This window comes from Nomascus leucogenys, chromosome 2 (assembly GCF_006542625.1).
Source record: "Nomascus leucogenys isolate Asia chromosome 2, Asia_NLE_v1, whole genome shotgun sequence".
Classification (NCBI taxonomy): domain Eukaryota; kingdom Metazoa; phylum Chordata; class Mammalia; order Primates; family Hylobatidae; genus Nomascus; species Nomascus leucogenys.
The window spans coordinates 85208255-85232958 of NC_044382.1; the positions used below are offsets into that span (position 1 = coordinate 85208255).

General features: G+C 44.9%; 1 protein-coding gene across 1 annotated transcript in view; it reads left to right on the forward strand.

Annotated features, from left to right (window-relative positions):
- The first annotated feature begins 1260 nt into the window (after positions 1-1260).
- The window catches only part of IQGAP2 (IQ motif containing GTPase activating protein 2), a 307861-nt gene continuing 284417 nt past the window's right edge, over positions 1261-24704 (forward strand). Inside the window, exon 1 of the mRNA XM_003261487.4 lies at positions 1261-1591. Within this exon, the coding sequence (XP_003261535.2) occupies positions 1546-1591 (46 nt within the window). The 5' untranslated portion in view covers positions 1261-1545. The remainder of the gene's footprint in view (positions 1592-24704) is intronic.

Sequence of the window (24704 nt, forward strand, 5' to 3'; positions counted from 1 at the left end):
TATATGAAATGGAAAACAGCTGGTCATCCTCTGTGTCCTTGCATAATAAAGAATGATTAGTGTCACTATGCCACCATTTCCTCAACGAAATAATTTCTTTCTTTTTTTTTTTTCCCCCGAGGGTCTTGCACTGTCACCCAGGCTGGAGTGCACTGGTGCAATCACAACCCACAGCAGCCTTGTCCTCCCGGGCTCAAGCAATCCTCCCACCTCAGCTTCCTGAGTAGCTTGGGACTGCAGGCGCACCCACCACGCCCGGCTAATTTTTATTTTTTTATTTTTTGGAGAGACGGGGTCTCGCTATGTTGCCCAGGCTGGTCTGGAACTCTTGGGCTCAAGGGATCCTTGTGCCTCGGCTTCACAAAGTGCTGGGATTACAGGCGTCAGCCGCCGCACCCGACTCTAAATAATTTCTTATCGCCCTCCCTCAGTTTGTTTTTCCTGTTATCGGGTCACCCACACATTCCACAATTGTCAAACAGGTAAGGGCACAGGTACAGAAGCGTCCTGCATTCCCTCCAGATTTTATCACGCTGAGGCACAAAGAGAAAAATAGCTCCTGGCGACCGCATGAAAACCCCGATTTCAAAACAGCCACATGCAGTTTAATTTCCTTAAAAGCTTAGCCGGAAAAGGTTTCTGTGGCTTGCGACCCCAGCTGGGCTTGAGCGAAGGCTCTGCACATTGGGGCGAGGGCGGGCACAAGGTGATCGGAGGGAGGGGGATGACTCGCAGTTGTGTTTTGAGTGGTTGCCTTGGGTTATCTTGTTCCTCCAGCACAAACACACTCAGTTTCTTGTCACAAGGGGAACCCTGTTATTTTGTAGAAAAAAGTGACAGAAGCAACTTTCGAAGCAAAAAAAAAAAAAAAAACCCCAAAAGACGAAGAAGAAGAACAAAAGGCAACGTGAAATCTCCCCAGAGGAAAAGGAACCGCGCCGTTTTTCCCTCAGTAACTGAGCAACACCCCGGACACGCAGGGCTGCCTGTGACTTCTGCGGTTTTTCTTGCACTTCTCCGCGTTGGTTCACTTCCACCCTCGAAACGCTCCAGAAGCGAGAAATAAGGCGGGGCGGCCGCCCCCCCCAGGCCGCCAGCTGTGCTGGGGCACCAGCTGCAGGGGGTCCCGGCCCAGCGTCCCTCTCGGCCCCTTCCCTCTCCCCCGGGGGAGAAGGGGCGGGTCCACGAGGCCCGGGCGCTGCGCCCGGCACGCGGTAGGGGTCGCTGCGTCTCGGCGCGCGCTCCCACCGCGGTGAATAACGGGGCCTGGCTGGAGGAGAAAGGAAACCTGCTGCGGGAGGCGGCGGCGACCGGCCAGGGAGCGAGGGAGGAGAGTTCACTTTTACTCCAGTGTCAGCGCGCGGCGGCCACGGCTGGCTCTGGCGAGAGAGCACCGAGGGAGTGGGTCGCAGATCTTCGGGCGGCCAGGGGAAATCGGCGAGAGGCGGGATCGGAGCGCGCCGGCGGGGCGCAGAGCCCGCGAGCCTGGCTAGCGAGGGGAGCCGCGGGGGGCGCGCCCCGGGCGGGCCCCCTGAGACGCGCAGGATGCCACACGAAGAGCTGCCGTCGCTGCAGAGACCCCGCTATGGCTGTAAGTGCGCCGGGCGCGCGGGGTTCCGGCTGGCCTTGGGGAGCTCCCTCCCCGAGGACGGCGTTGGAGAAGCCGAGGGAGCCGGTTGCGCGGCGCAGAGGGAACTGGAAGGCAGCGACTGCGCAGCTGGCAAAGTTAGGAGCTGGAGTTGCAAAGGGCAGTGAACCGCGTTCCCCCGCTCCCCCTGCCCCCCCAATTCCTAATATCCAGCTGGCAACCCAGACCCTCCACTCCGCATACCCAAACGGGGTGCGCGGGCAGTGCGGGGGTTGCGCTCTGGGACAGACCAGGTTGGGATTTTAGGGGTATCAGGTGAGGAGTCCGCGGAGCTCCGGGTCGCCGCGGGCTTGGGCCAGGGGGTGGCGTAAGGCACCGGATTCTTTCAACCCAGAAGGGGAGGAAAGTTTGTTTGCTGTGGCTACAGGTGGGCACAAGTAGGGCGCCGGCGCATTCTGCTAGTGCAAAGTCGGCTTGACTGGAAGGGCGGGAGTCTCCTCCTGTCCAGCGCCCTCGGACTTCACCTGAGCCGCTAGATCCATTGGCCTCACAGGTGTGAGTCCCTCCCCTCTGAAACTCCCCAACCCCTTTCCTCCCCGCTCCCCTCGCGCGGGAGGATTGCTGTGTGGAGAGGACGCGGCACTAGGCTCCGGGGAATCCGGTGGGAGCCCGCGTGACTTGACGAGATGGTGTCGATTACCCAGCCAGGGGCTGCCCTCGGAAATAGGCTGCTTTGGCCGACCGTGAGTGGATGGAGCCAGATTAACACCAACCACGTGGCTTCATGTACAGAGTTCAGAGTCCTAAACATGTGCCAGGAAGCATTTCCTTTAAAACAAACAGAAAGTTGGCCCGCTGTCTCTCCAAGGTGGCCCTGTCAGTGAACCCAAGGCCGAAGACCACAGGTTAATCTTTGCCCAGGCTGGCCTTGGTGGCAGAGGTACCAGGTATGGGTTAAGGTGGTGATATCTTCAGCAGGGTGTTTTGTTTGTGTGTTGTGTGTGTGTGTGTGGTTTTGGATGGTGCGTAAGGCCACTGACTTGCTTAACTGAAAAAGGGCCCCTCAACTTGTGTAGGTTCTTTCCCCTCCTCCCCGCTGGCGTGTCAAAGATGGGAGGTTATCTTTCCTGTGTTACCCTTGCTGTGAGGGGGAGGCCTGAGGACTACAGCCGCTGTACTCTAATGCATTCAGCAGTTGACTAAGACCCAGCTTTTTGCCTTTTGGTAAAGCACACATACAGCAGAGCCCGTTGGGTTCAAGGAGGAATGCTGTGCTCATTCAGTGTTTGCAGTGCCAACCTCAGGTTGGTGGAAGTACTTTAATGTGACCAGCTCTCAGAATATATGGTGGCTTCACTGTGTCAAATGATAAGATAACCACAAACTTCTGCAAACTAGGTGAATCTACATGAGCAAATGATTTCTTGCTATCACATGATTGATGTCGGCTCTCATTAGCAATAAATAGTGCAAAATTTCCGTGAATGTGGTACATGAATGCAGCATTTCTGTCAGTCCCTGCATATGCATCTGTGATGCTGCTTGATTTTCACGGAATAAATCTGTGTTTTAAGTGCACTCCAGAAGAAGCTATCGAGGGAGTCCAGATCTGGCAAGCCTGAAGCCCACTCCACAGGGCCGCTTTCTTTGGAAATCTTCATCCAGCTTTCCTCACCAATATGGTGTAAGGGGGTGGTGTGCCATCTTGTTGGAATCACTCCCGGTTACTTTCCCTCCACTCATCAAGTGCTGGCATTCAAGTTGGTCACTTAACACTGTCAAAATGGAAAATATTTGCCTATGTTTCCAGACTTTCTTGTCACCCTGAAATATTAAGGCTTTAATATGACAGTTATCTCATTAAAATGAACACTTTTATAATTTTGGTTTATGAATGGTGTATTTTCAGTGTATTCAGAACATGATATCTAGCAGAATAGATTTTGGTGTTAATAGGCATTACCTAACATTACCTATTCATGCAGAAGAGGGCTATTTGGTGTGTTAGTGTAATTTCTGGTTGTTGTTGGCTTTCTGAGCCTCCTATCAACATGAGACTGAAAATCGTGCTGTGAGTTCCTCATGGGAAGGCTAGGGAAGGATAACACAGGATTGTCCTTGCTCTGTTGTGTTCTAGGGCTGTGCTTTTTCTTGTTTATTGGTTTGGTAAATACAGGTTCAGTAAAATCTCAAATTATAACAAACAGGCGTTATCCCTAGCATTTAAAAATAAAGTAGCAATACATCATAATTTCAGTTCTAGTGCTGAATGTTCTGAGTATAAGATGTTTGAGACTGGGCTTTAAACACAACTTTTTGGTAGTTTGAATTAAGTTGTCTATTGCTTATTTTGGGTCTGAGCTTCTGTTCTGCTCTTTCTCCTACCCACTTGACTCCTTATTTAATTCAGTAGTTCTTACACAAAGTAACTAAATTAACTCAGCTCAGGGCTGCTATGGTCTTTCTCCTCTGTACCAGGCTGAATGTCTGTAAAAGGCCACATAATAAATTGTACTTGAGGGATTTCTCAATGAGTTCTCCATGAGGCCTCTGACTCTTCTCAGGTTTCTGACAGATGCAAGATTGCTGAAGTCACCCTGATTTGCACACAGGAGCACTGGATTGAAATTAAATAGGCTATTTTCTATTTAATTTCCACCATTGTTGGCCACATCTTCCTGCAATCCGTGAAGTTATTTTTGTATAATGTTAATACTACAAACAAAGCTGAAACAATTCAGTAACACAATTCTGAAGGGAAGAGGTGGAAGAAGGAAGTGATAGTAGGTAGCTGTTTAAACTAATGCAGATATAGACATAGTATGTACTATATATTGTATATACAGTATTTTTCTATACTCAACCAAATTAAGATGACACTTATGCTTAGGTGTGATTTGCAAATAACTTGTGTTGTTGTAATGGGTTATGATGTATCTGCCAAATTAATTCTGAAAACACATTGCTGCCACGATCTGTCGTAAGTTTTGTTCCAGTTACTTGGGAGTTAAAAACACCAGCAAGGGCAAAAGAGGGGTTTGTGACTAGGCAGATGACTTCACTTACCACTGATAACCCAATCAACACTTAAGTGGCTACAGTGGGTCTCTAATGATTGCATAGGCAAGAACTGTGGTTTTCTACACTTTACAAGATTCAGAGCCTTCCTTTCATGAGACACATTGTACAAAAAAATGGGGATCAATGTTTCACTGTTTGCTTCTTTTTAAAAAGTGCAACCTAAGTCCAGCATGTTGTGGGGGTGGGGAAGGGGGAGTTGAGAAAGATTCTGGTGGAGCATTATTATTATTTTTTTTTAGGCAGTATCTTGCTCTCTCACCCAGGCTGGAGTGCAGTGGTGCAATCATGGCTCACTGCAGCCTCAAACCTTCCAGCTTCAAGCTGTCCTCCCACCTCACCCTCCTGAGTAGCTGGTACTACAGGCACACATCACCACACCCAGCTAATTTTTGTATTTTTTTGTAGAGATGGGTTTTCGCCATGTTGCCCAGGCTGAGCTCAAACAATCCTCCCTCCTCAGCCTCCCAAAGTGCTGGGATTACAGGTGTGAGCCACCACACCTGGCCTGATACTGTGAGCTTTTGAGTACTACTCTGTGCTCTTGTCTGAATGGTGAGGTTACTAAGTTAGTTACCTGGAAACTGGAGTTTTGGGGTGGTCAGTGCAACTAAACTCTTATCCATCTACGATGACCAATCTGAGATGAAATTTAAGTTCTGAAGTAGTTAAACGCAGTTGTGTAAAAGGGGATTGAATAAGTCTGTATTTAACATAGCTCAGCTGTAACATCCTATCAGTGCTTCCATTTGAACCATAGAAAGGTATATGCAGCCTTATCTTGAGATACTGTCTTCCTCCCCGCTCCCCTCAGTAGACAAAAATCAAGCTGCTCCCTCATATGCTGGTGTTTTGGTTGAGCTTTTCAAAGGATCTTTAAGGTCAACAGCTAAAGTGTTATTTTAGTATGCTTTTAACTTTAATTACACATGCTGTTAGCCAGAATGACTTGTTTGGGAGAGTTTAAGCTTGTAATACCGAGTTTGTTTTAGAATTTAGTGTTATTTGGGGTGTTAACTCCTTTTTCTCTAGGGAACCAATGACTTACTATTGCCATCCACCCTCTCACTACACAAGCTTTTTAACAGCCCCTTCTATTTAAAAGGCTGGGCATGGTGGCTCACACCTGTAATCCCAGGACTTTGGGAAGCCAAGGCGGGTGGATCACATGAGGTCACGAGTTTGAGACTAGCCTAGCCAGCATAGTGAAACCTCGTCTCTACTAAAAAAAGAGAAATCAGCCTGGTGTGGTGGTGCATGCCTGTAATCCCAGCTACTTCGGTGGCCGAGGCAGGAGAATTCCCAAAGAGGGGAATCCCAAGCAGGGGAATCGCTTGAACCCAGGAGGCAGAGGTTGCAATAAGCCAAGATTGCACCACTGCGCTCCAGCCTCAGCAAAAGAGCGGGACTCTGTCTCAAGAAAAACAAAAGCTAGTATACAAACAGATCTAATGCTTACCATGTCTTCATGGTAACCAAAAGAGAAACAAAGGCTACTCAACGTCTGATTTGATAGGGTCAGGTAAGTCCTACAGGGCAGGCAGTTTAATATGGGATATGGAACAAAGGTTTGTGAACTTACCAAGGGCTGGGTGCTTTTCATGTTGTTACTGTTATCATCGGCTCATTATGGCCTTTGAGAGGGCCAGTGGTTTTCCATTTCACAAAGAAGCTGAAACCCCTAGTACTGTGTCAAGGCCACCCTGCTAGCTGGTGGCAGGGGAAGTTGGAAGCAGCACTGTCAGATCCTGGAGCCTTTCCTCATTGACTGTTGCCAGTTTGCTGCCCCTGAATCATAAATGTTCACCCCTTCTGTGTCTTTAAGGAGTTTGTCATGATTCGCTCAAGATGTAGAAACCTCTAGCTATTTATGCTGGATGTGGTGGTATACACCCGTAGTTACAGCTACTTGGGAGGCTGAGGCAGGAGGATCAAGATTTCCAGGCTGTAGTGTGCAATGATTACACCTGTGAATAGCCACAGCTCTCCAGCCTGGGCAACATGGTGAGATCTGCCCGCCCCCCACCCGACCCAATCTCTCTTATTTATTTATTTATTTATTTAGAGATGGAGTTCCACTATGTCACCGAGGCTGAAGTGCAGTGGTGAGATCTGGGCTCACTGCAACCTCCGCCTCCTGGGTTCAAGTGATTCTCCCACCTCAGACTCCCAAGTAGCTGGGACTATAGGCATGCACCACCACACTCAGCTAATTTTTGTATGTTTTAGTAGAGGTGGGGTTTCACCGTGTGGTCAGGCTGGTCTCGAACTTCCTACCTCAAGTGATCTGCCCGGCTCAGCCTCCCAAAGTGCTAGGATTACAGGCGTGAGCCACCATGCCCAGTGAGACCCCCATCTCTAAAACAAACAAACAAAAAACAACAACACAAAAAAACCTTTGGCCATTGGGTAGTGTGCTCATTTATAAATAGATGCATAAAGTTGATTTTGCTGCTGAATTTTTTCCCCCCAAGAAACAGCATAGAATACATGTGCTTTTTTTTTTTTTTTTTTTTTTTGAGACAGAGTCTTGCTCTGTCACCCAGGCTAGAGTGCAGTGGCATGATCTCAGCTCATTGCAACCTCTGCCTCCCGGGTTCAAGCAATTCTCGTGCCTCACCCTCCTGAGTAGCTGAGATTATAGGCGTGTACCACCATGCCCAGCTAATTTTTGTATTTTTGGTAGAGATGCGGTTTCATCATGTCGGCCAGGCTGGTCTCGAACTCCTGAGCTCAAATGATCTGCCTTCCTCAGCCTCCCAAAGTGCTGGTATTACAAGCATGAGCCACCGCGCCCAGCCTTTCATGGGCTTTTTATAGAATACATCCAAGCTTCATCAAAAGATTTTATGTATACTTAGAAACATCCCATCTCTTACTGTGAGGTGCTGAAGTGAAAGGCTTTTCCATAACAATATAGTGACATGTGCCCCAGTGATTGCTAATAGGATAATTTGTAAAACATGCTTTATTATTACATACACCGCCCATACCTTAAAGTCTGGGATTGTTGAGAAATCAAATAGAAACTTGTAGTAGTGAGGCCGACCTGCAAGCTGATACTTTGTCACCTTACTGCTCTATTTTATTTTTCTCTCTTAAGAGGCAGTATGGTGTTGATAAAATGGCAAAAGCTTTGGAGTTGAATAGATGTGGGTTTGAATTCTGACTTCCATTGCCTGCCTCGGTAGCCTTGGGGTTTTCTCCTGTACCTTGAGAGGTGTGTGGAAATGCTATATCTATAGAGGTGGCTGATGTGGTTCCTGGCACATAGTGCTAAACAAGTTGTAATCGTTTCAATTGATTGAGCACCTAATACTAGCAAAATACTGGGATGAATGAAACACCACTTAGCTGCTGACAGCTTACCAGAGAATCCAGGTGACAAGTAAAAATGCTTATACTTTGAGTGCCATTCCAAGTTCTGTGGAAGAGAAGATATGAGAAGGATGGATTTGGATGGGGGCAATGGGAGGGCTTCATGAAAGTTATGAATTTGAAATGACCTTGAGGAAGGTCAGAGGAAAACCTGAAAGGCATGCTAGTATATTTGTACTGTGGAATTTTCTATATATATAGGCAGTAAAGGACAACTGGAGCTGTCCTGAGGAGAGTCACCTGATGCAACGCCTTACTGATGTATCTTCTTGTTCTTCGAGATGGTTTAAAAAAAAAAAAAAAACCACCCCAAACTTTTCATTAGAGACATGGGTGAGTGGCCCAGTGAAGTGAGTGACAGGGGAGGCAGGTGTGGCGAGACGTAGCGATGTGAGCATTTGGTGCCCTCTCTGCTGGCTGCTCAGCAGCCTCTTCACCGTGCTTCTGGGTTTGGCTGTCTTTTGGATGAACAGCTTTGCCAGAGGGTTTTGCCGAGGATAGGTGAATTCTCTGAGAACAGGTAAGAAAACGAGTTGTACTTAGAGCCGGACAAGGATCTTGACAACTGAATTCTCTAGGGGGTAGGGTTTCTCTCACCTCATTTTTCCTCATTCTCTCCATTAATTGTGGCAACGTTTACCTTTCAGATTTCGCTGATTTACAGTCCTGCAATGTCCAGCATCCCAGTTTTGTTGAAGAATGACTTAGACTGTGTTTCCAATTCATTGGCAATTGCCTGAGGAACTTTCACTTAGACTTTTTGTGGGATTTTACTAAGCTCTAATTGGACCTTCCTTTAATTTTATAATCGTGTATTATGTGTGACTTCTTCTTGCCAAGGTGCCTAAGAGGAGCTGACAGCTGTTTATTTAGTATATGCAGTGGTTTTCAAAGAGCAGTCTCTGGAGCAGCAGCAGCAGCAGCGGAACATCTCCTGAGAGCTTGTTGGAAAGGCAGATGCCCAGGCCCCACTCAGACCGGCCAAATCAGAAAGTCTGTGACGGGGTCTGCAGTCTGAGTTTTAACAGGCCCTCCAGGTGATTCTGATGCGCTAGAGCATCAGAAAGGTAAAGAGGCATTTCTGATATATACGCTTCACAGTGCTGGCAAGTTTTTGTCAAGTAAGTGAAAACACATGAGTATGTTATGGAACGCTTTATTTACAGTATCTTTTGAATGTTTGATTTGTAAACCACATGCTAACCAGTCCTGATTACTTTACAGGTTCATATTTATTTTATAGAATTAATTTTGCTATGGCTTTAAGTTTGCTTTTCTTTCTTCTGGGAAACAAATGTGATTTGGAAGGTGCTATGGTTTGAATGTATTCCCCAAAGTTCATGTGTTGGAACGTAATCCCCGATGCAGTAGTGTTGGGAGGTGGAGCCTAATGAGTGGCGATTAGGCCACCAGAGTTCTGCCCTCGTGAATGGGTTAATGTTATTGTGAGAGTGAGTTTGGTAAAAGGTTGAGTTCAGCCTCCTTTTCTCTCTTTCACCCATGCGATGCCTTTTGCCATGTTACGGTGCAGTAAGAAGGCCCTCACCAGTTGCAGGCCCCTCAACCTTAGACATGCTAGCCTCCAGAACTGTGCAGAAACAAATTTCTGTTCATCATAAATAACCCAGTCTCAGGTATTCTATTATAGCAGCACAAAACAGATAAAACAAATGGAAAAGTTTAAAATCTCCACTGACTAGAGATAAAGCAAGGTTAGCTTCCTGAGAATTTCAGCTGGGAGTGAGGCTTTTAGGAGCCATTGGGAAGGCTGAGTGAACGGGGAACCTTTTTGTGTAAGAAAGGGAACTCTAAGCCTGGAAATTCTGAGCTTCTAATCCCTGGGGGTGGCACGTGGGGGGCTGGACAGTAAGAATTGATAGATGTCCTCCTCCTCCATTTTTTTTCTCTCCAGGACACCTACAGTGTTATTCATTTATTCTTTTATTCATTCAGAATTTTTAGAACTGTTGAATATGTTAGCAGAGATACTATTTGTTAGACATAAGTGCACCCAGGTCATTCCCAAATTGCAGGGAAACTACCAATCTGTTTATTTTACCGTTGATAAAAGATAGGAGGACATTTTTATTGTTTATTGCTTGGGATCTCCCAAAAAGAAGATTTCTAATTGGTTGTTCTTTCTCTATTACTACTAAATCTCTGAAGGAAGACATTTTAATATTTTTTTTAAATTAGGGTAGTTTATTTCTTGATAATTTTTTTTAAGAGATAGGATCTCACTATGTTGCTCAAGCTGGACTTGAACTCTTGGGCTCAAGTGATCCTCCTGCCTTAGCCTCCTGTGTAGCTGGGACTACAGGTGTGTACCACCGTGCCTGGCATAGTTCCTGATAATTTTGTCTCAGTTCTTGTATTTTACTGGCAATATGAATTCCATGTTAAGTAATGTTAATGCATATCCTATAGTTGTCTCCAAATAAGTAGGCTTGATTTGCATGTAATTGAAGCAACATATATTTCACATACTTATGCTTAGATTCAGTATCTAGCCAGCAGCTTGGTATCCTGGCACTTAGAAGATACTCAGTAAATATTTGCTGTTATGACAGGTTTTGCATAACATGTCTGTACTGTATTGTTTATCTAAATGAGGAATTTATTTCTATTATCTGTCTAATTAAAGATCATCTCGGCAGCTTTCAGATGCCATGCAAACATTAAATGTTGAGTTTAGATTTGCTTCCATCCCCTGTGGAACCTGAGCAAGTTGTTTTAATTTCTCTGTGCCTCAGTTTCCTCATCTGTAAAATGTAAAATGCATCATCAAAGGATTAAATGATTTAATAGATGGAAACGTACATGCTCAGAGTGTGCTGCCATGGAGTCAACACCTAAAGGGCAGGGATGGTGATGGCAGAACCCCCCTCATTACTGCTGCCCCTTGGTCTGTATCCTTCTTTACCTCCTTGCCTGTTCTTTTTCACTTTAACAGAAAGTGGATTTAAAATCCTAGCCCTATTTCTTTTTTCTTTTCTTTTCTTTTTCTTTCTTTTTTTTTTTTGTGATGGAGTCTCTCTGTGTCGCCTAGGCTGGAGTGCAATGGTGCCATCTCGGCTCACTGCAACCTCCACCTCCCAGGTTCAAGCAATTCTCCTGTCTCAGCCTCCTGAGTAGCTGAGACTACAAGCACATGCCATCACACCAGGCTATTTTTTGTATTTTTAGTAGAGATGGGGTTTCACCGTATTAGTCAGGCTGCTCTTGAACTCCTGACCTCAGGTGATCCATCCGTCTCGGCCTCCGAAAGTGCTGGGATAACAGGCGTGGGCCACCGCACCCAACTCTAGCCCTGTTTTCTCTTCAGAATGGGAAAATTCTTAAGTTATCTATATGGAAATACTTCAGTCTATCAATTTGGGTGGGGACCAAATTAATCTTTGTGTCTGTATACTTAAAAAACTATTCTGGCCGGGCGCGGTGGCTCACGCTTGTAATCCCAGCACTTTGGGAGGCCGAGGCGGGCGGATCACGAGGTCAGGAAATCGAGACCACGGTGAAACCCCGTCTCTACTAAAAAATACAAAAAATTAGCCGGGCCTGGTGGCGGGAGCCTGTAGTCCCAGCTACTCGGAGAGGCTGAGGCAGGAGAATGGCGTGAACCCGGGAGGCGGAGCTTGCAGTGAGCCGAGATTGCGTCACTGCACTCCAGCCTGGGCGACAGAGCGAGACAACGTCTCAAAAAAAAAAAACAAAAAACAAAAAAAACCTAATATGTTCTATTGTTTCCAGATATAGCTGAGGTGGGGAGAACATTTGGACTTCTGTGTTGCATATTTTGCCATCTTGCAGGGGGTCTTGGACGTGTCACTCTGAAGCTACCAAGCATTCTCTTATTTCATTTAGGCTTCCAAGTTGAATTTGGTCATTGCTGCTGCTGTTGCTTGTCTAAAAGCCTGAGGGTTTATAATGCTATCTAGATGGGAAGGAGCTACTTGAAATGTGTTTGAATCTTTACGCTTGCTTCAAAATGTAGAGTTTGACTTAGCTACCAGGGTCAGCCAACCTTGTGGTCAACCCAGTCCTGTGGGAGTTTAGAAGGGAGGTGAGGAAAAGGAAGTACACTTGGTACACTGGGTTCATCTAACGTCCCTCAGGCCTCACCGCCTCTACAAAGTTAATGAAGTTTTATGTTCATAAGCTCAGTGAAGCTCAACTGAGAGGACTAACTGGAATGTTGGAGCCATTAGGAATCGAAAACCTGGGCTGCAACTCACGTGCCCACTTTTAAAAAAAATTCTAGTACTTTTCATAGAAATGTTTGCTAATAACCCCTCTATTATTCCTCACCTCCCCAAAAGGGGACCACTGTAATCAGCCAGTCTTGGTCCTTGAGATTGTCACTTTTCTGTTCTTTGCCCCAGTCCTACACGAAGCAGGCTTCTTAGGGTAGGATGAGGGGCCTGGTAAGATAGCCACATAGTCAGCCTCATGAAATATGACTCCCCATTCACCTGCCCCCTAAACTGTGCTTCCTCAGGTAAGATCTAGTAAGGCAGCCCACCAGAGCCTCACTGCATGTTGAACTCTTAGGAAGTTTGTCCAAGAAATAGTAGTTATAGAGCTAATACAAACATGCTTTTGCTCTCATTCTGTTCTCTACTAATGAGTTTTATTTTCCAAAAAGAAACAAAGATACATTTATTTGTAAAGAATATCTAAGGCCGGACATGGTGGCTCAAGCCTGTAATCCCAGCACTTTGGGAGGCTAAGGCAGGAGGATTGCTTAAGGCCAGGAGTTCAAGACCATCTGGGCAACATAGCAAGACCCTGTTTCCACAAAAATAAAAAATTAATATGTAAAGATAATTTTTTCCTCCACGAGAGCCAGGGTCATGTGAGGCCCTTCCCTGCTTTGGCACTGATTTTGGCAATAGTCTCAAAGCTTCCTTCCTTAGTTCTCCAGTCTAATCTTTGCTATTAGTTTGAATTGGCTAACAGTTTGGAGGATTGTGCTTGCTTATTCCTCTTCACTGTGGACTCTGCCTGTAACTTTTCACATTGAATTAGGAGAATTCTGAGAAAGAAATGGAGTTTATGATGTGCTTCTATGTTGTAGCTTTGATATCTCTGAAAATATGTACCTTTCTCTGCTAAGTAGGACAAATAAGACAAACCAAACAGGGAGGGACATCCTCAACCTGTGGACATGTGAATATTTCTAGAAGGTTATGCAAATAATCTAAAAGGTTATAATATCTTTTTAGAAGTTGCCTTTGGGAAGAGGGACCGGGGGCAGGAGTGGGAATACGATTTGAAATAGTTTTCACCATATGCTATATTACCCTTTGAAAAAATAAAGCAAATGTGTGTTTTTGAAAAATATGTTTTGAGAATAATGTGGACAAAATAGAACAGCAGTAAAATCCATGAGGAATCGGGACTGTATCTTTTGGTCTATGCTGTATCCCCACGTCTGGTACATAGGTCAACATGTCAGCAGTGATTCTGTGTAGGTAATGAGATGTTTTGTGACTAATATTTTTTCTTCTTCCTCAAATTTTCAGCTATACATGTTTTTATAGTTAGACTATAAAAGTTAAGTTAGAAAAATTATAACAGTTACCCTTTGCTGCTCTAGATACAAAGTTCTCTTTAGCTACAAACTCTGCCCTATGAAAATTTATCTGAAAGATAGATCAGTTATTATTGGAAGGATTCAATGGCTAAATTTTCCAAGTATGTATGTGTGTACATGCATAGAGAATGAGGGACAGAAATGTTAAGAGGCCCAGGACTCTATAGTTGTTAAGCTGTTGTAGTTAATAATTTGTGAAAGGGGCCGGGCACGGTGGCTCCCACCTATAATCCCACCACTTTGGGAGGCTGAGGCAGGCAGATCACTGGAGGCCAGAAGTTCAAGACCAACCTGGCCAATGTAGTGAAACCCTGTCTCTACTAAAAATACAAAAAATATTAGCTGGGCATGGTGGCATGTGCCTGTAATCCCAGCTACTCTGGAGGCTTAGGCAAGAGAATCTCTTGAACCCAGGAGGTGGAGGTTGCAGTGAGCCAAGATCATGCCACTGTACTCCAGCCTAGGCAACAGAGAGTGACTGTCTCAAAAAAAAAAAAATGTGAAAAGAAAGTGTGTAGGAAGCAGATCTGTAAAAGGTAGTAATGAATCAACTAGTGTCCATGGGGAAAATAAAGGTTGTGACACAAAAGTGGTGTCTTGACTCACAAAGTGAACTCTGAAGAGCCTGTGAAGAGGTGAGCTACTCATGACCATTCCTTCATTCAACAGGAGGTGCCAGATGCCATGTATAAGGTGGAATTTACACAGGGTTTATGACCAAATGCCTTCAGGGGTCAAATGTGATCACAGCCTGTATAAAATAATAGGAAGCTTTGGAGTGTCTCTCAGCTGGAGAATGCATTTGCTACTTTAGTCACTCAAATTGGAAGGAAAACATCTGTGAGCAGTATACAGGCAAAACAAGATAGATTAGTCTTGTTTAGCATCTTGGAAGCTGCTTAGAATAATGCTTGGAAGCATTATGCTGTAAAACGGAGGTAGCCATGGAAGTACCGTCACCCTAGACCAATGAGAGACGAGAAGCACTGTGATAGCAAGACCTGCATCTAGCATCTGAGGACTTAGACCAAGGTGCCACTTACTGTGTAATATTGGGTATAACTTCTTCGAGCTTTTTTTTTTTTGAGATGGAGTCTCACTCTGTCTGTCACCCAGGCTGGAGTGCAGTGGTGTGATCTTGGCTCACTGCAGCCTCCGCCTCCCGTGTTCAAGCGATTCTTCTGCCTCAGCCTCCCAAGTAGCTGGGACTACAGGTGTGTGCCACCACGCCTGGCTAATTTTTGTATTACTAGTAGGGACAGGGTTTCATCATATTGGCCAGGCTGGTCTCAAACTCCTGACCTAGTGATCCGCCCACCTCATCCTCCCAAAGTGCTGGGATTACAGGTGTGAGCCAATGTACCCGGCCTGAGCTCTTTTTTATTTTTGGAGACAGGGATCTTACTCTGTCACCCAGGCTGGAGTGCAGTGGTGTCATCACAGCTCACTGCAGCCTCCAGCTCCTGGGCTCAAGTGATCCTCCTACCTCAGCCTTCTGAGTAGATGGGACCACAGGCATGTACCGCTATGCCCAGCTAATTACAAAAAATTTTTTTTGTAGAGACAGTCTTGGCATGTTGCCCAGGCTGGTCTGAGCTTCTTTCTACATTTGAAAAATGAGTTTATGTTTACCCTACCTCAGAAGGGGGTGAGGTATGGGAGATTGCTCTGAAAATTGTTCAAGTGTGTGTGTGTGTCTATGGTGGGGAGGGATTTGCCACTTATTTGAGTAATTCTTTGGTGAAGTCTTATCAGTGTTGAAACGGGTTTATCATTTAATCATTACCTCAAAGGCAATGCTACCTTAGCTTTGTGACATATGCTTTAAAATAATTATTTTTGAGATGAAGTCTTGCTCTGTCACCCAGGCAGGAGTGCAGTGGCGGGATCTCGGCTTACTGCAATCTCCGCCTCCCGGGTTCCAGTGATTCTCCTGCCTCAGCCTCCCGAGCAGCTGAGGTTACAGGCGTCTGCTACCATGCTGAGTTTTATATTTTTAGTAGAGACAAGGTTTCACCATGTTGGCCAGGCAGGTCTCGAACTCCTTACCTCAAGTGATCCACCCACCTTGGCCTCCCAAAATGCTGGGATTACAGGCGTAAGCTACCATGCCTGGCCTATTTATTTTTTGAGACAGGGTCTGGCTCTGTCACAGGCTGGAGTGCAGTGGTGCGATTTTGGCCCACTGCAACCTCCGCCTCCTGGGCTTGGGCCATTCTCCCACCTTAGTCTTCCAAATAGCTGGGATTACAGGTGTACGCCACTATGCCCAGCTAATTTTTGTATTTTTAGTAGGAGATGGGGTTTCGCCATGTTGCCCAGGCTGGTCTTAAACTCCTGAGCTCAAGTGATCCGCCTCCCTCAGCCTCCCAAAGTGCTGGGATTACAGGCATGAGTCATTGTGCCTGGCTGATATGTGCTTTTTTTGAAACGGTGTTTGAAATGAGATTTTCCTGGCTGGGCGCGGTGGCTCACACCTGTAATCCCAGCACTTTGGGAGGCCGAGGTGGGCAGATCATGAGGTCAGGAGTTCAAGACCAGCCTGACCAACATGGTGAAACCCTGTCTCCACTAAAAATAAAAAAATTAGCTGGGCGTGGTGGTGGGCGCCTGTAATCCCAGCTACTCAGGAGGCTGAGGCAGGAGAATCGCTTGAACCCGGGAGGCAGAGGTTGCAGTGAGCTGAGACTGCGCCATTGCATCCCAGCCTGGGTGAGACTCCATCTCAAAAAAAAAAAAAAAAAAAAAAAAAGAGATTTTCCTTTCTCCTTCAACTTGAAAGGCAACATTTTGCATTTTGGTAGCACTATCTTTGAGATGTAACTTTTCTAAATCCTAATATATGATTTTTAGCCGGATTCTTCCTTGTCCATCTTAGCATTTCTTTTACTAGGAAGTGTGAATTTTGAAAACAGAAGTTAATAGTAAGAATCTCTGAGTTGAGGCTGGACCTGGTGGCTCACGCTTGTAATCCCAGTACTTTGGGAGGCAGAGAGACAAGAGGACTGCTTGAGCCAAGGAGTTTGAGGCCAGCCTGGGCAATGTCAGGAAACTCTGTTTCTACAAAAAAATTTTTTAAAAATTAGCTGTACTCTAGCCTGGGTCACAGAGTGAGACTCCATCTCAAAAAAAAAAAAAAAATCTAAATTGAAAAGACTTTAAGAGTAGTTTCTTTGGGATCCATGCTGTAGGAAAATATCAAGGGAAACTACTGTGCGAGGGAGGGGACATCTGTATTTTTAACACTGGAGGATAAAGCTTGGGAAGGCAATTCTGTCTCCTAATCTGATGACAGAGATCCTCTCTTTATAAAGCTTATGGCTTATTCTTAGGAAAAGTAGGGGGGTGAGTGTGGAAGATAGTGTGGCTAGGGTCACTTAATGCTTGAGAAGGTTTCCTAGGGCTGCTGGGTGTCAACAGCGGGCCAGCCTCCTTGGTTGATTACATGTCCTTGACTATTATCCACGCCCTTGACTATTATCCACGCCAGCATAATATCCCATCTTGGATAAGAGATCATCTAATTCATAGTTGTCAACCTGGCTACCCACTGGAAACTCCAGGAAAGCTTTACCAAGAAAATGCATGTTCCCTGGATATTGTCACTATCCTCTGTTTATTTGGGGATAGAATATTCTGGCATAGGTGTTTTTATTTTAAACTTTATTTACTTATTTATTTGACAGGGTCTGGCTCTGTTTTCCAGGCTGGAGTACATCATTGGCATGATCTTGGCTCACTTCAGCCTTGAACTCCTGGGCTCAAGCTATGCTCCCAAGTAGCTAGGACTACAGGCATGTACACCACACCTGGCTAACTAAAAAAGTATTTTTTGGTTGAGACAGGATCTCACTAGGGTGTTTTATTTTGTTTTGTTTTGTTTTGAGTCTCACTCTGTTGCCCAGGCTAGATACAGTGGCATGGTCTCAGCTCACTGCAACCTCTGCCTCCCAGGTTCAAGCAATTCTCCTGCCTCAGCCTCCCAAGTAGCTGGAATTACAGACACATGCCACTACACCTGGCTAATTTTTTGTATTTTTAGTAGATACAGGGTTTCACCATGTTGGCCAGGCTGGTCTCGAACTCCTGATCTCAAGTGATCCCCCCACCTTGGTCTCCTAAAGTGCTGAGATTACAGGTGTGAGCTACCATGCCTGTGCTCACTAGGGTATTATTTTTCTTTTTCTTTTCTTTTTTTTGTATTTTAAACATTTTCAAGCTCTCAAAACCTCAAAGAAGGATACAATGAACATCTATTCCCTTCACTTAGCTTTACCACCTGTTGACATCTTGCCACACCATTCCATCTACAGACATTGGGATGGCTCACCCCTAAATCCTTCAGCACACATCTCACATACTGAGAAAGACATTCTTCTCTCCAGCTTCATCCTGTTACCATTACTGTGTGTTCAGTTCCATTGTTCAATATAAATTCTACTGCTATGCTTTATAGCCATGTTTTAGGACCCAGGTAAGTTTCTCGCATTGCCTTTGGCTGTTGTTCCTCAAGGACTTCCCCAGACTGGAACAGTGGTGCCGGCTCCCTCTCAGTGCAATGACCCTGAATCCTCTGAGGAGTCCAGGTCTGTTTCCTCCAGGTGCATCACATCAGGGGCTACAGTGTCCACCCTCCCACTACTGGTGATGAATAGATATTTTTAAAAACCTCCCTAGGAGATTCCAATGTGCAGCCAAGGTTTCAATTCTTTGACTTCATTAAATCTACCCTATTTTATTTGTATGTGTTTTTTTGTGATAAAATACACATAAAATTATCATTCTTACCATTTTTCAGTGGACAGTTTTGTGACATTAAGTACATTCACATTGTTTAACCATCATCACGATCTATCTTTGGAACTTTTTTTTTTTTTGAGATGGAGTCTTATACTATCACCCAGGCTGGAGTGCAATGGCGTGATCTCGGCTCACTGCAGTCTCCGCCTCCCGGGTTCAAGTGATTCTCCTGCCTCAGCCTCCTGAGTAGCTGGGATTACAGGTGCCTGCCACCACGTCCCACTAACCTTTTGAATTTTTAATATAGATGGGGTTTCACTATGTTGGCCAGGCTGGTCTCGAACTCTTGACCTCATGATCCGCCTGCCTTGGCCTCGCAAACGGCTGGGATTACAGGCGTGAGCCACCGTGCCCAGCCTCTGGAACTTTTTTATCTTCCCAAACTGAAACTCCATACACATTAAATAATAACTCCCATTCTGTCTCCTCCCAGCACTGGATAACCACCATTCTACTTTCCATTTCTATGAATTTGACTGCTCCAGGTACCTCATGTAAGGGGAATTATACAGTATTTGTTCTTTTATGTCTGGCTTATTTCACTTAGCATGTCTTCAGGGTTCAACCATGTCATAGCATGTATCCATACTTCCTTTTTAAGGCTGAATAATATCTCATTGAAGGTACAGGCCACATTTTATTTATCCATTCATTCATTGATTGATACTTGGGTTATTTCCAACTTTTAGCTATTGTGAGTGCTGCTACAGCGAACATGGGTGTACAAATATCTGAGCCTTTGCTTTAGTTTTGGGTATATACCCAGAAGTGGGATTGCCAGATCATATGGTAATTCTGTTTAATTTTTTGAGGAATTGTATACCTATCACTTTTTAATGGAGTGAATTGAAGAACACTTCAAAGAATGAAGTATCCGTGACTTGAAGGAAGAAGCCAATTAGAATGCCAGCCTTTAGGCTCCTGTTTGGATTACCTCCTGGGAGGTCATGTGTAAATTCATCTTTTCTTCACACGAGATAAAGAGCAATGGGTATAAAGTCTAGCTGTGGCAGCTGGGTGCAATGGCTCATGCCTGTAATCCCAGCACTTTGGGAGGCTGAGGCAGAAGGATCGCTTGAGGCCAGTTGAGTTGGAGATTAGCCTGGGCAACATGGCAAAACCCTATCCTCTGCAAAAAAAAAAAAAAATACAAAAATTAGCTGGTCGTGCTGGTGTGTGCCTGTAGTCCCAGCTACTTGGGAAGCTGAGATGGGAGGATCACTTGAACACCGGAAGTTGAGGCTGCAGTGAGCCATGATAGTGTCACTGCACTCCAGCCTGGGTGACAGAGTGAGACCCTGTCTCATAAAAAAAATCTACAGCTGTGGCAAAATTTACTTCTTTGTGACTTCAGGTGTGACCTCAGATATGCAGGACAAGGGTCACAGTTTTTCATTTACATTAATCATAACTTTTTAGAATTTTTAAAGTTTTTGATTGGTGACTTAAATAGTGCATAGACAACAAGTTGCCTTTGACCTCTATAAATAGTGTAAAATGAAGTAACAGGGGCATATGGGATTTTCAAAATAGAATATTGTTTTGTTAACCTGGCTCATCCAAATACTGTGCAATCTTGAACAAGGTCTTAACTTCCCTAGCTCATGTTGTTTAGCTATAAAATGGGGATAATAATGGTAATCAGAATGAAATAAGCTAATCTATGTGCTTGGTGCCTGACACATAGAAAGCATTCATTCAGTGCAAGCTATTAATATAATATTTCCCATTGATTTTAAAGGTGTTTAGACAATTCCAATACACCAGAAACTGTTATTTTTAAATGAGTTATTACTCTTTTACAAGAGGTGGCATCTATTTGACTGTCTTGAGATGAGACTGGCCTGGGAGCTCTAGAATGGTGGTTCTTAACTGGAGCAAAAGGTGGCAGGAGCATGTGAGAGCTCTAGCATAACTCTGGCCTTAAAGTAAGCAGAAGCTATGTATTTCCTAAGGGTGAGTGTTGGTAATTTTTATAGATTGCTGAGGCCATGGGGTCCAGATTAAGCAAGTGTGTTCCGAGGAGTCTGACTTCACTGTGCTTTGACTGAGGTAGATCCAGGACTCAGCAGGCGGCTGTTTTTGAAGGCTGATCATTCTTCCACTCCTTCACTGGAAATTAGCCAAGAATTATAAAAACAACAGTTTAACTCCATGCAACCAAGTGGTTGTCTCATAATGATTAGTTCAGAGCTTGTGCTAAGTACTCCGTGTGGAGTTCCCAGGATTATTTAACAAGAGAAAATGTTGGCTCTGCAGGAGTGCCTAGTAAATTTTGAAACGCAGACAATCCTACTTCAGTGGAAAAATCCTGATCTTAACCCTGAGTCTCTGGTCTGTCTCTGGCTCCCTTGTGCAATCTGGGGGGATTGTGCTTCATGTCTGGTAGAAGAGGACAGGTCTATGAGAAGGAGGCATGTACACACAGCTCTAAGAAGTGGGGACCGGCTTCTGCACTTTCTGCCAGGTTAATCTCAAATGGTGCAGATAATAACAAACACATATGATGCTTCTATATGCCAGGTGCTGTTTTAAGCACTTTGTAGGAATCGCCCAATTTAATCCTTGTAACTAAACTCTGAGGTTGGTAATGTTATCCCCATTTTATAGGTGGGAAAACTGAGGTGCAGAAACATTAAGTAACTTGCCCAAGGTACAGCTTGTAAGTGGCAGAATGAACCAGGCAATGCTACGCCAGGCTTTTTGCCTATCATGCCTGTTGAATACAAGCTAGAAAGACAGCTTTTGGGTACTTGGTACTCTGTCTTCTGAGTAAAGGATTTATCCATTTTATTAGTTTCCTGTTTGTTCCTGCCATAAAAAATTACCACTAATCAACTCAGTATAGCCATTAAATTTGGGAAAAGGAAGTATTTTAGACATTCTAAATTTTTTGGCACGGTGACTGTCTAATCATGAACAGTGATGTGCATTGCCAGGGAAGAAGCTATGAGTTACTGGGGTTGGCTGGTACCTACTATTAAAATGGTGCTTGGTCGGCCAGGCTGGGTGGCTCATGCCTGTAATCCCAGCACTTTGGGAGGTCTAGGTGGGTGGATCATGAGGTCAAGAGTTCGAGACCAGCCTGGCCAAGGTGGTGAAACCCCGTTTCTACTAAAAATACAAAAATTAGTCGGGCACAGTGGTGGGTGCCTGTAATCCCAGCTACTTGGGAGGCTGAGGCAGGAGAATCGCTTGAACCTAGGAGGCGGAGGTTGCAGTGAGCTGAGATCGTGCCACTGCACTCTAGCCTGGGCAATAGAGCAAGACTTCATCTCAAAAAAGGAGAAATAGTGCTTGGTCATCATCAAAGCTGAGAAGTCATCACAAAAACATGAAAGAAGAAAGAGAGGCTGGGCACGGTGGCTCACGCTTGTAATCCCAGCACTTTGGGAGGCCGAGGCGGACGGATCACGAGGTCAGGAGATCAAGACCACGATGAAACCCCGTCTCTACTAAAAATACAAAAAATTAGCCGGGTGTGGTGGCGGGCGCCTGTAGTCCCAGCTACTCGGAGAGGCTGAGGCAGGAGAATGGCGTGAACCCGGGAGGCGGAGCTTGCAGTGAGCCGAGATTGCGCCACTGCACTCCAGCCAGGGCGACAGAGCAAGACTCCGTCTCAAAAAAAAAAAAAAAAAAAGAAGAAAGAGTGGGAAGAGTGCAGAAGTAGCAGATATGCAAGAAAGGATTTAGAAGCATCATAAGGCACATGAAGCCATGGTGGGCACTGACCTAGTGAGAGAGGGCACAGTAAGAGTATCACTGTTTAGAAGAAATGAACTCATGATGATAATTTATACTGTCTCTCAGTGACTTAAAGTGTATTCAGCACATTCTGAATAGGGAAACTGGGAAGCATGGAATCCTTTATAGAGCAGTTTTCTACCACGTTTACATTGTAGCACCTGTAGGTTTAGCAAACAGTTAAATGGAAAATAGGCTCATTTAGAAGCTCTTTAATCAGGCAGGATGGCAGAGGTATATATTGTTCTTAACATAATTTCTATAGCAACAGGACTTTCTGAAATATATCCATAACTCAGTTATGAATATCCACTTTCTATTTTTTGCCTTGGGTAATCAAAAACAGAGACCCAAATTTGGGACTGAACTGCAGAATTCGTGAGGGGCTTAAACATTGTTTTCAGTGTGTTTATCCCCCTCTGCTTTCATTGTCCTTGTCTACTTTTATTTTCCCTTTACCCAATTTTAAGATTTCTTTTATTTATAAACCTTTTTTTCCCTAACAGATCTTTTTTTATTTTATTTTATTTTATTTTTTGAGACGAAGTTTTGCTCATTGCCCAGGCTGGAGTGCAATGGCACGATCTTGGCTCACCACAACCTCCGCCTCCCTGGTTCAAGTGATTCTCCTGCCTCAGCCTCCTAAGTAGCTGGGATTACAGGCATGCGCCACCATGCCTGGCTCATTTTGTATTTTTAGTAGAGGTGGGGTTTCACCCTGTTGGTCAGGCTGGTCTCAAACTCCTGACCTCAGGTGATCCACCTGCCTAGGCCTCCCAAAGTGCTGGTATTACAGGCGTGAGCCACCACGCCCAGCCCTAACAGATCTATTTTTGTAAACCTCCTCAAATATTTTTAGGAGATATAATTAAAGTGTTCATTGGACAAGTGAGTAGTTGGGCTCCTCTCTGCCCTCAGGGAGCTGATTTTCTGGCAGGTGACATGGCCCAGTGGCCCAGAGCTGGGCTCTGACTTTGTCATTTGCTAATGCTTAGCTCTGGTTTCCTCTCCTGTAACCTGAAGTAATGAAATTGTAGTACCTGCCTGATGGCATTATTAGGACAAAATGGAACAGCAAATATAAAGCACTCTCACAGAGAGAGTGCCCAGTGAGAGAAGGAGGAAGCATTCTGTGAAGAGGAGACAGGCTGTGCCCAGGCCTGGCCTTAATGCGTGCATGCATGCAGGATTGATTAGGGAAAGGAGAGCACAGCGCATGGCGGGTCTGGACTGCCATGGGAGGCAAGGATTCTGGAGACACTGAGGAGGCATCCACAGTCAGACCTTTCCTGCTCCTGCCTCCTCAGCTTTCTTTATCTCCTGTAGGACTCTAAGCCCCCGCCTTTCTTGCCGTTTCTTTCCCTGCATTCGTTTAATCCATCTGGAGACTATGCTAGCTCAGTTAAGCTGGGGGGCTGCCCAACCTTAGTGGTTCCAGCAGGAATGAGGATCGGTTCAACACTCATAACACTGGTGGCCACCATTCTGGGAGACAGATTCTTCATTAAAATTTTATTGCTTGGTTTCTTTTTTTCTTCTCCATCCTCTTTATTTACTACCTTCTGTTATACATAAACTTTTGAAGTTTGAATAGCAAACAGCTGTTAATGTTGCCATTGCAGAACCACAGACACAACTTAAAATAAACGGATTGGTTTATAATGACATGGAGAAATGCTTATTCATGAAGAAAAAGGCAAGATACACTGTAGGGAAGTTAGAACCTAAATAGTACGGGGAAAGGACTGGAAGGAAATATGTCAAATTGTTAACAGTTGTTTTAGATAGAATGATGTTTCGTGTTCTGTAGTCTTCATTTTTCCCAGAGAGACTTGTAAGTATTATAAGCAAAAGAAAAAAAAACCCACATTAGTTCTCATATTATTCCTTCTGATTATGAGAGATGAAGTTCTCATCTGCTGGGATTTGACTAGTGTGGGCTAATAAGTCCCAGGTAGGCATTGTTGATGGGATGAAATGCCAATGATCATTTTGCTGGCCTTGCTTTTCGGTTACCTTTTACCTGAGCGTCTGAGCTCCATAACACCACTTGTGCCTCATGGGTCAGTGCGTGCATACCACACAGAAGTGTGAGTTGTTCGTGCATGCTGGGGTTAGAAACTGGAGGATAGACTCAGTCTGAGATGGAAATTCTTGGGTACTAACTTCATGGATCAGTTTCAGAGCAGGTTTTCCCATGGTCTGTGCCAGTATCCTCAGTCTTGACGCTCTCAAGTCAACAGGATTAGAATGTGTTTGCGCAGTTTTGGGTTTCCCTTCATCGGCATCCAGTCATTTTCAGTGAGCAGAATTTCGGTCAGCTGGCACATCACCAGCAAGGGCCAAATTAGACATAATTGCACATCAGTTTCACGTTAAGGTCTGTGGCTTAATGTGCTCTGCAAAAGCATGCCAGGCCTGGGGCTTTGTTCTCCCTGGGAACAGCGTGCCCCAGAAGAAAGGTTACAGTATAAATCATCATCCAAACCTAGACACCTAGGAAAGGGGGATTCTGTTAGT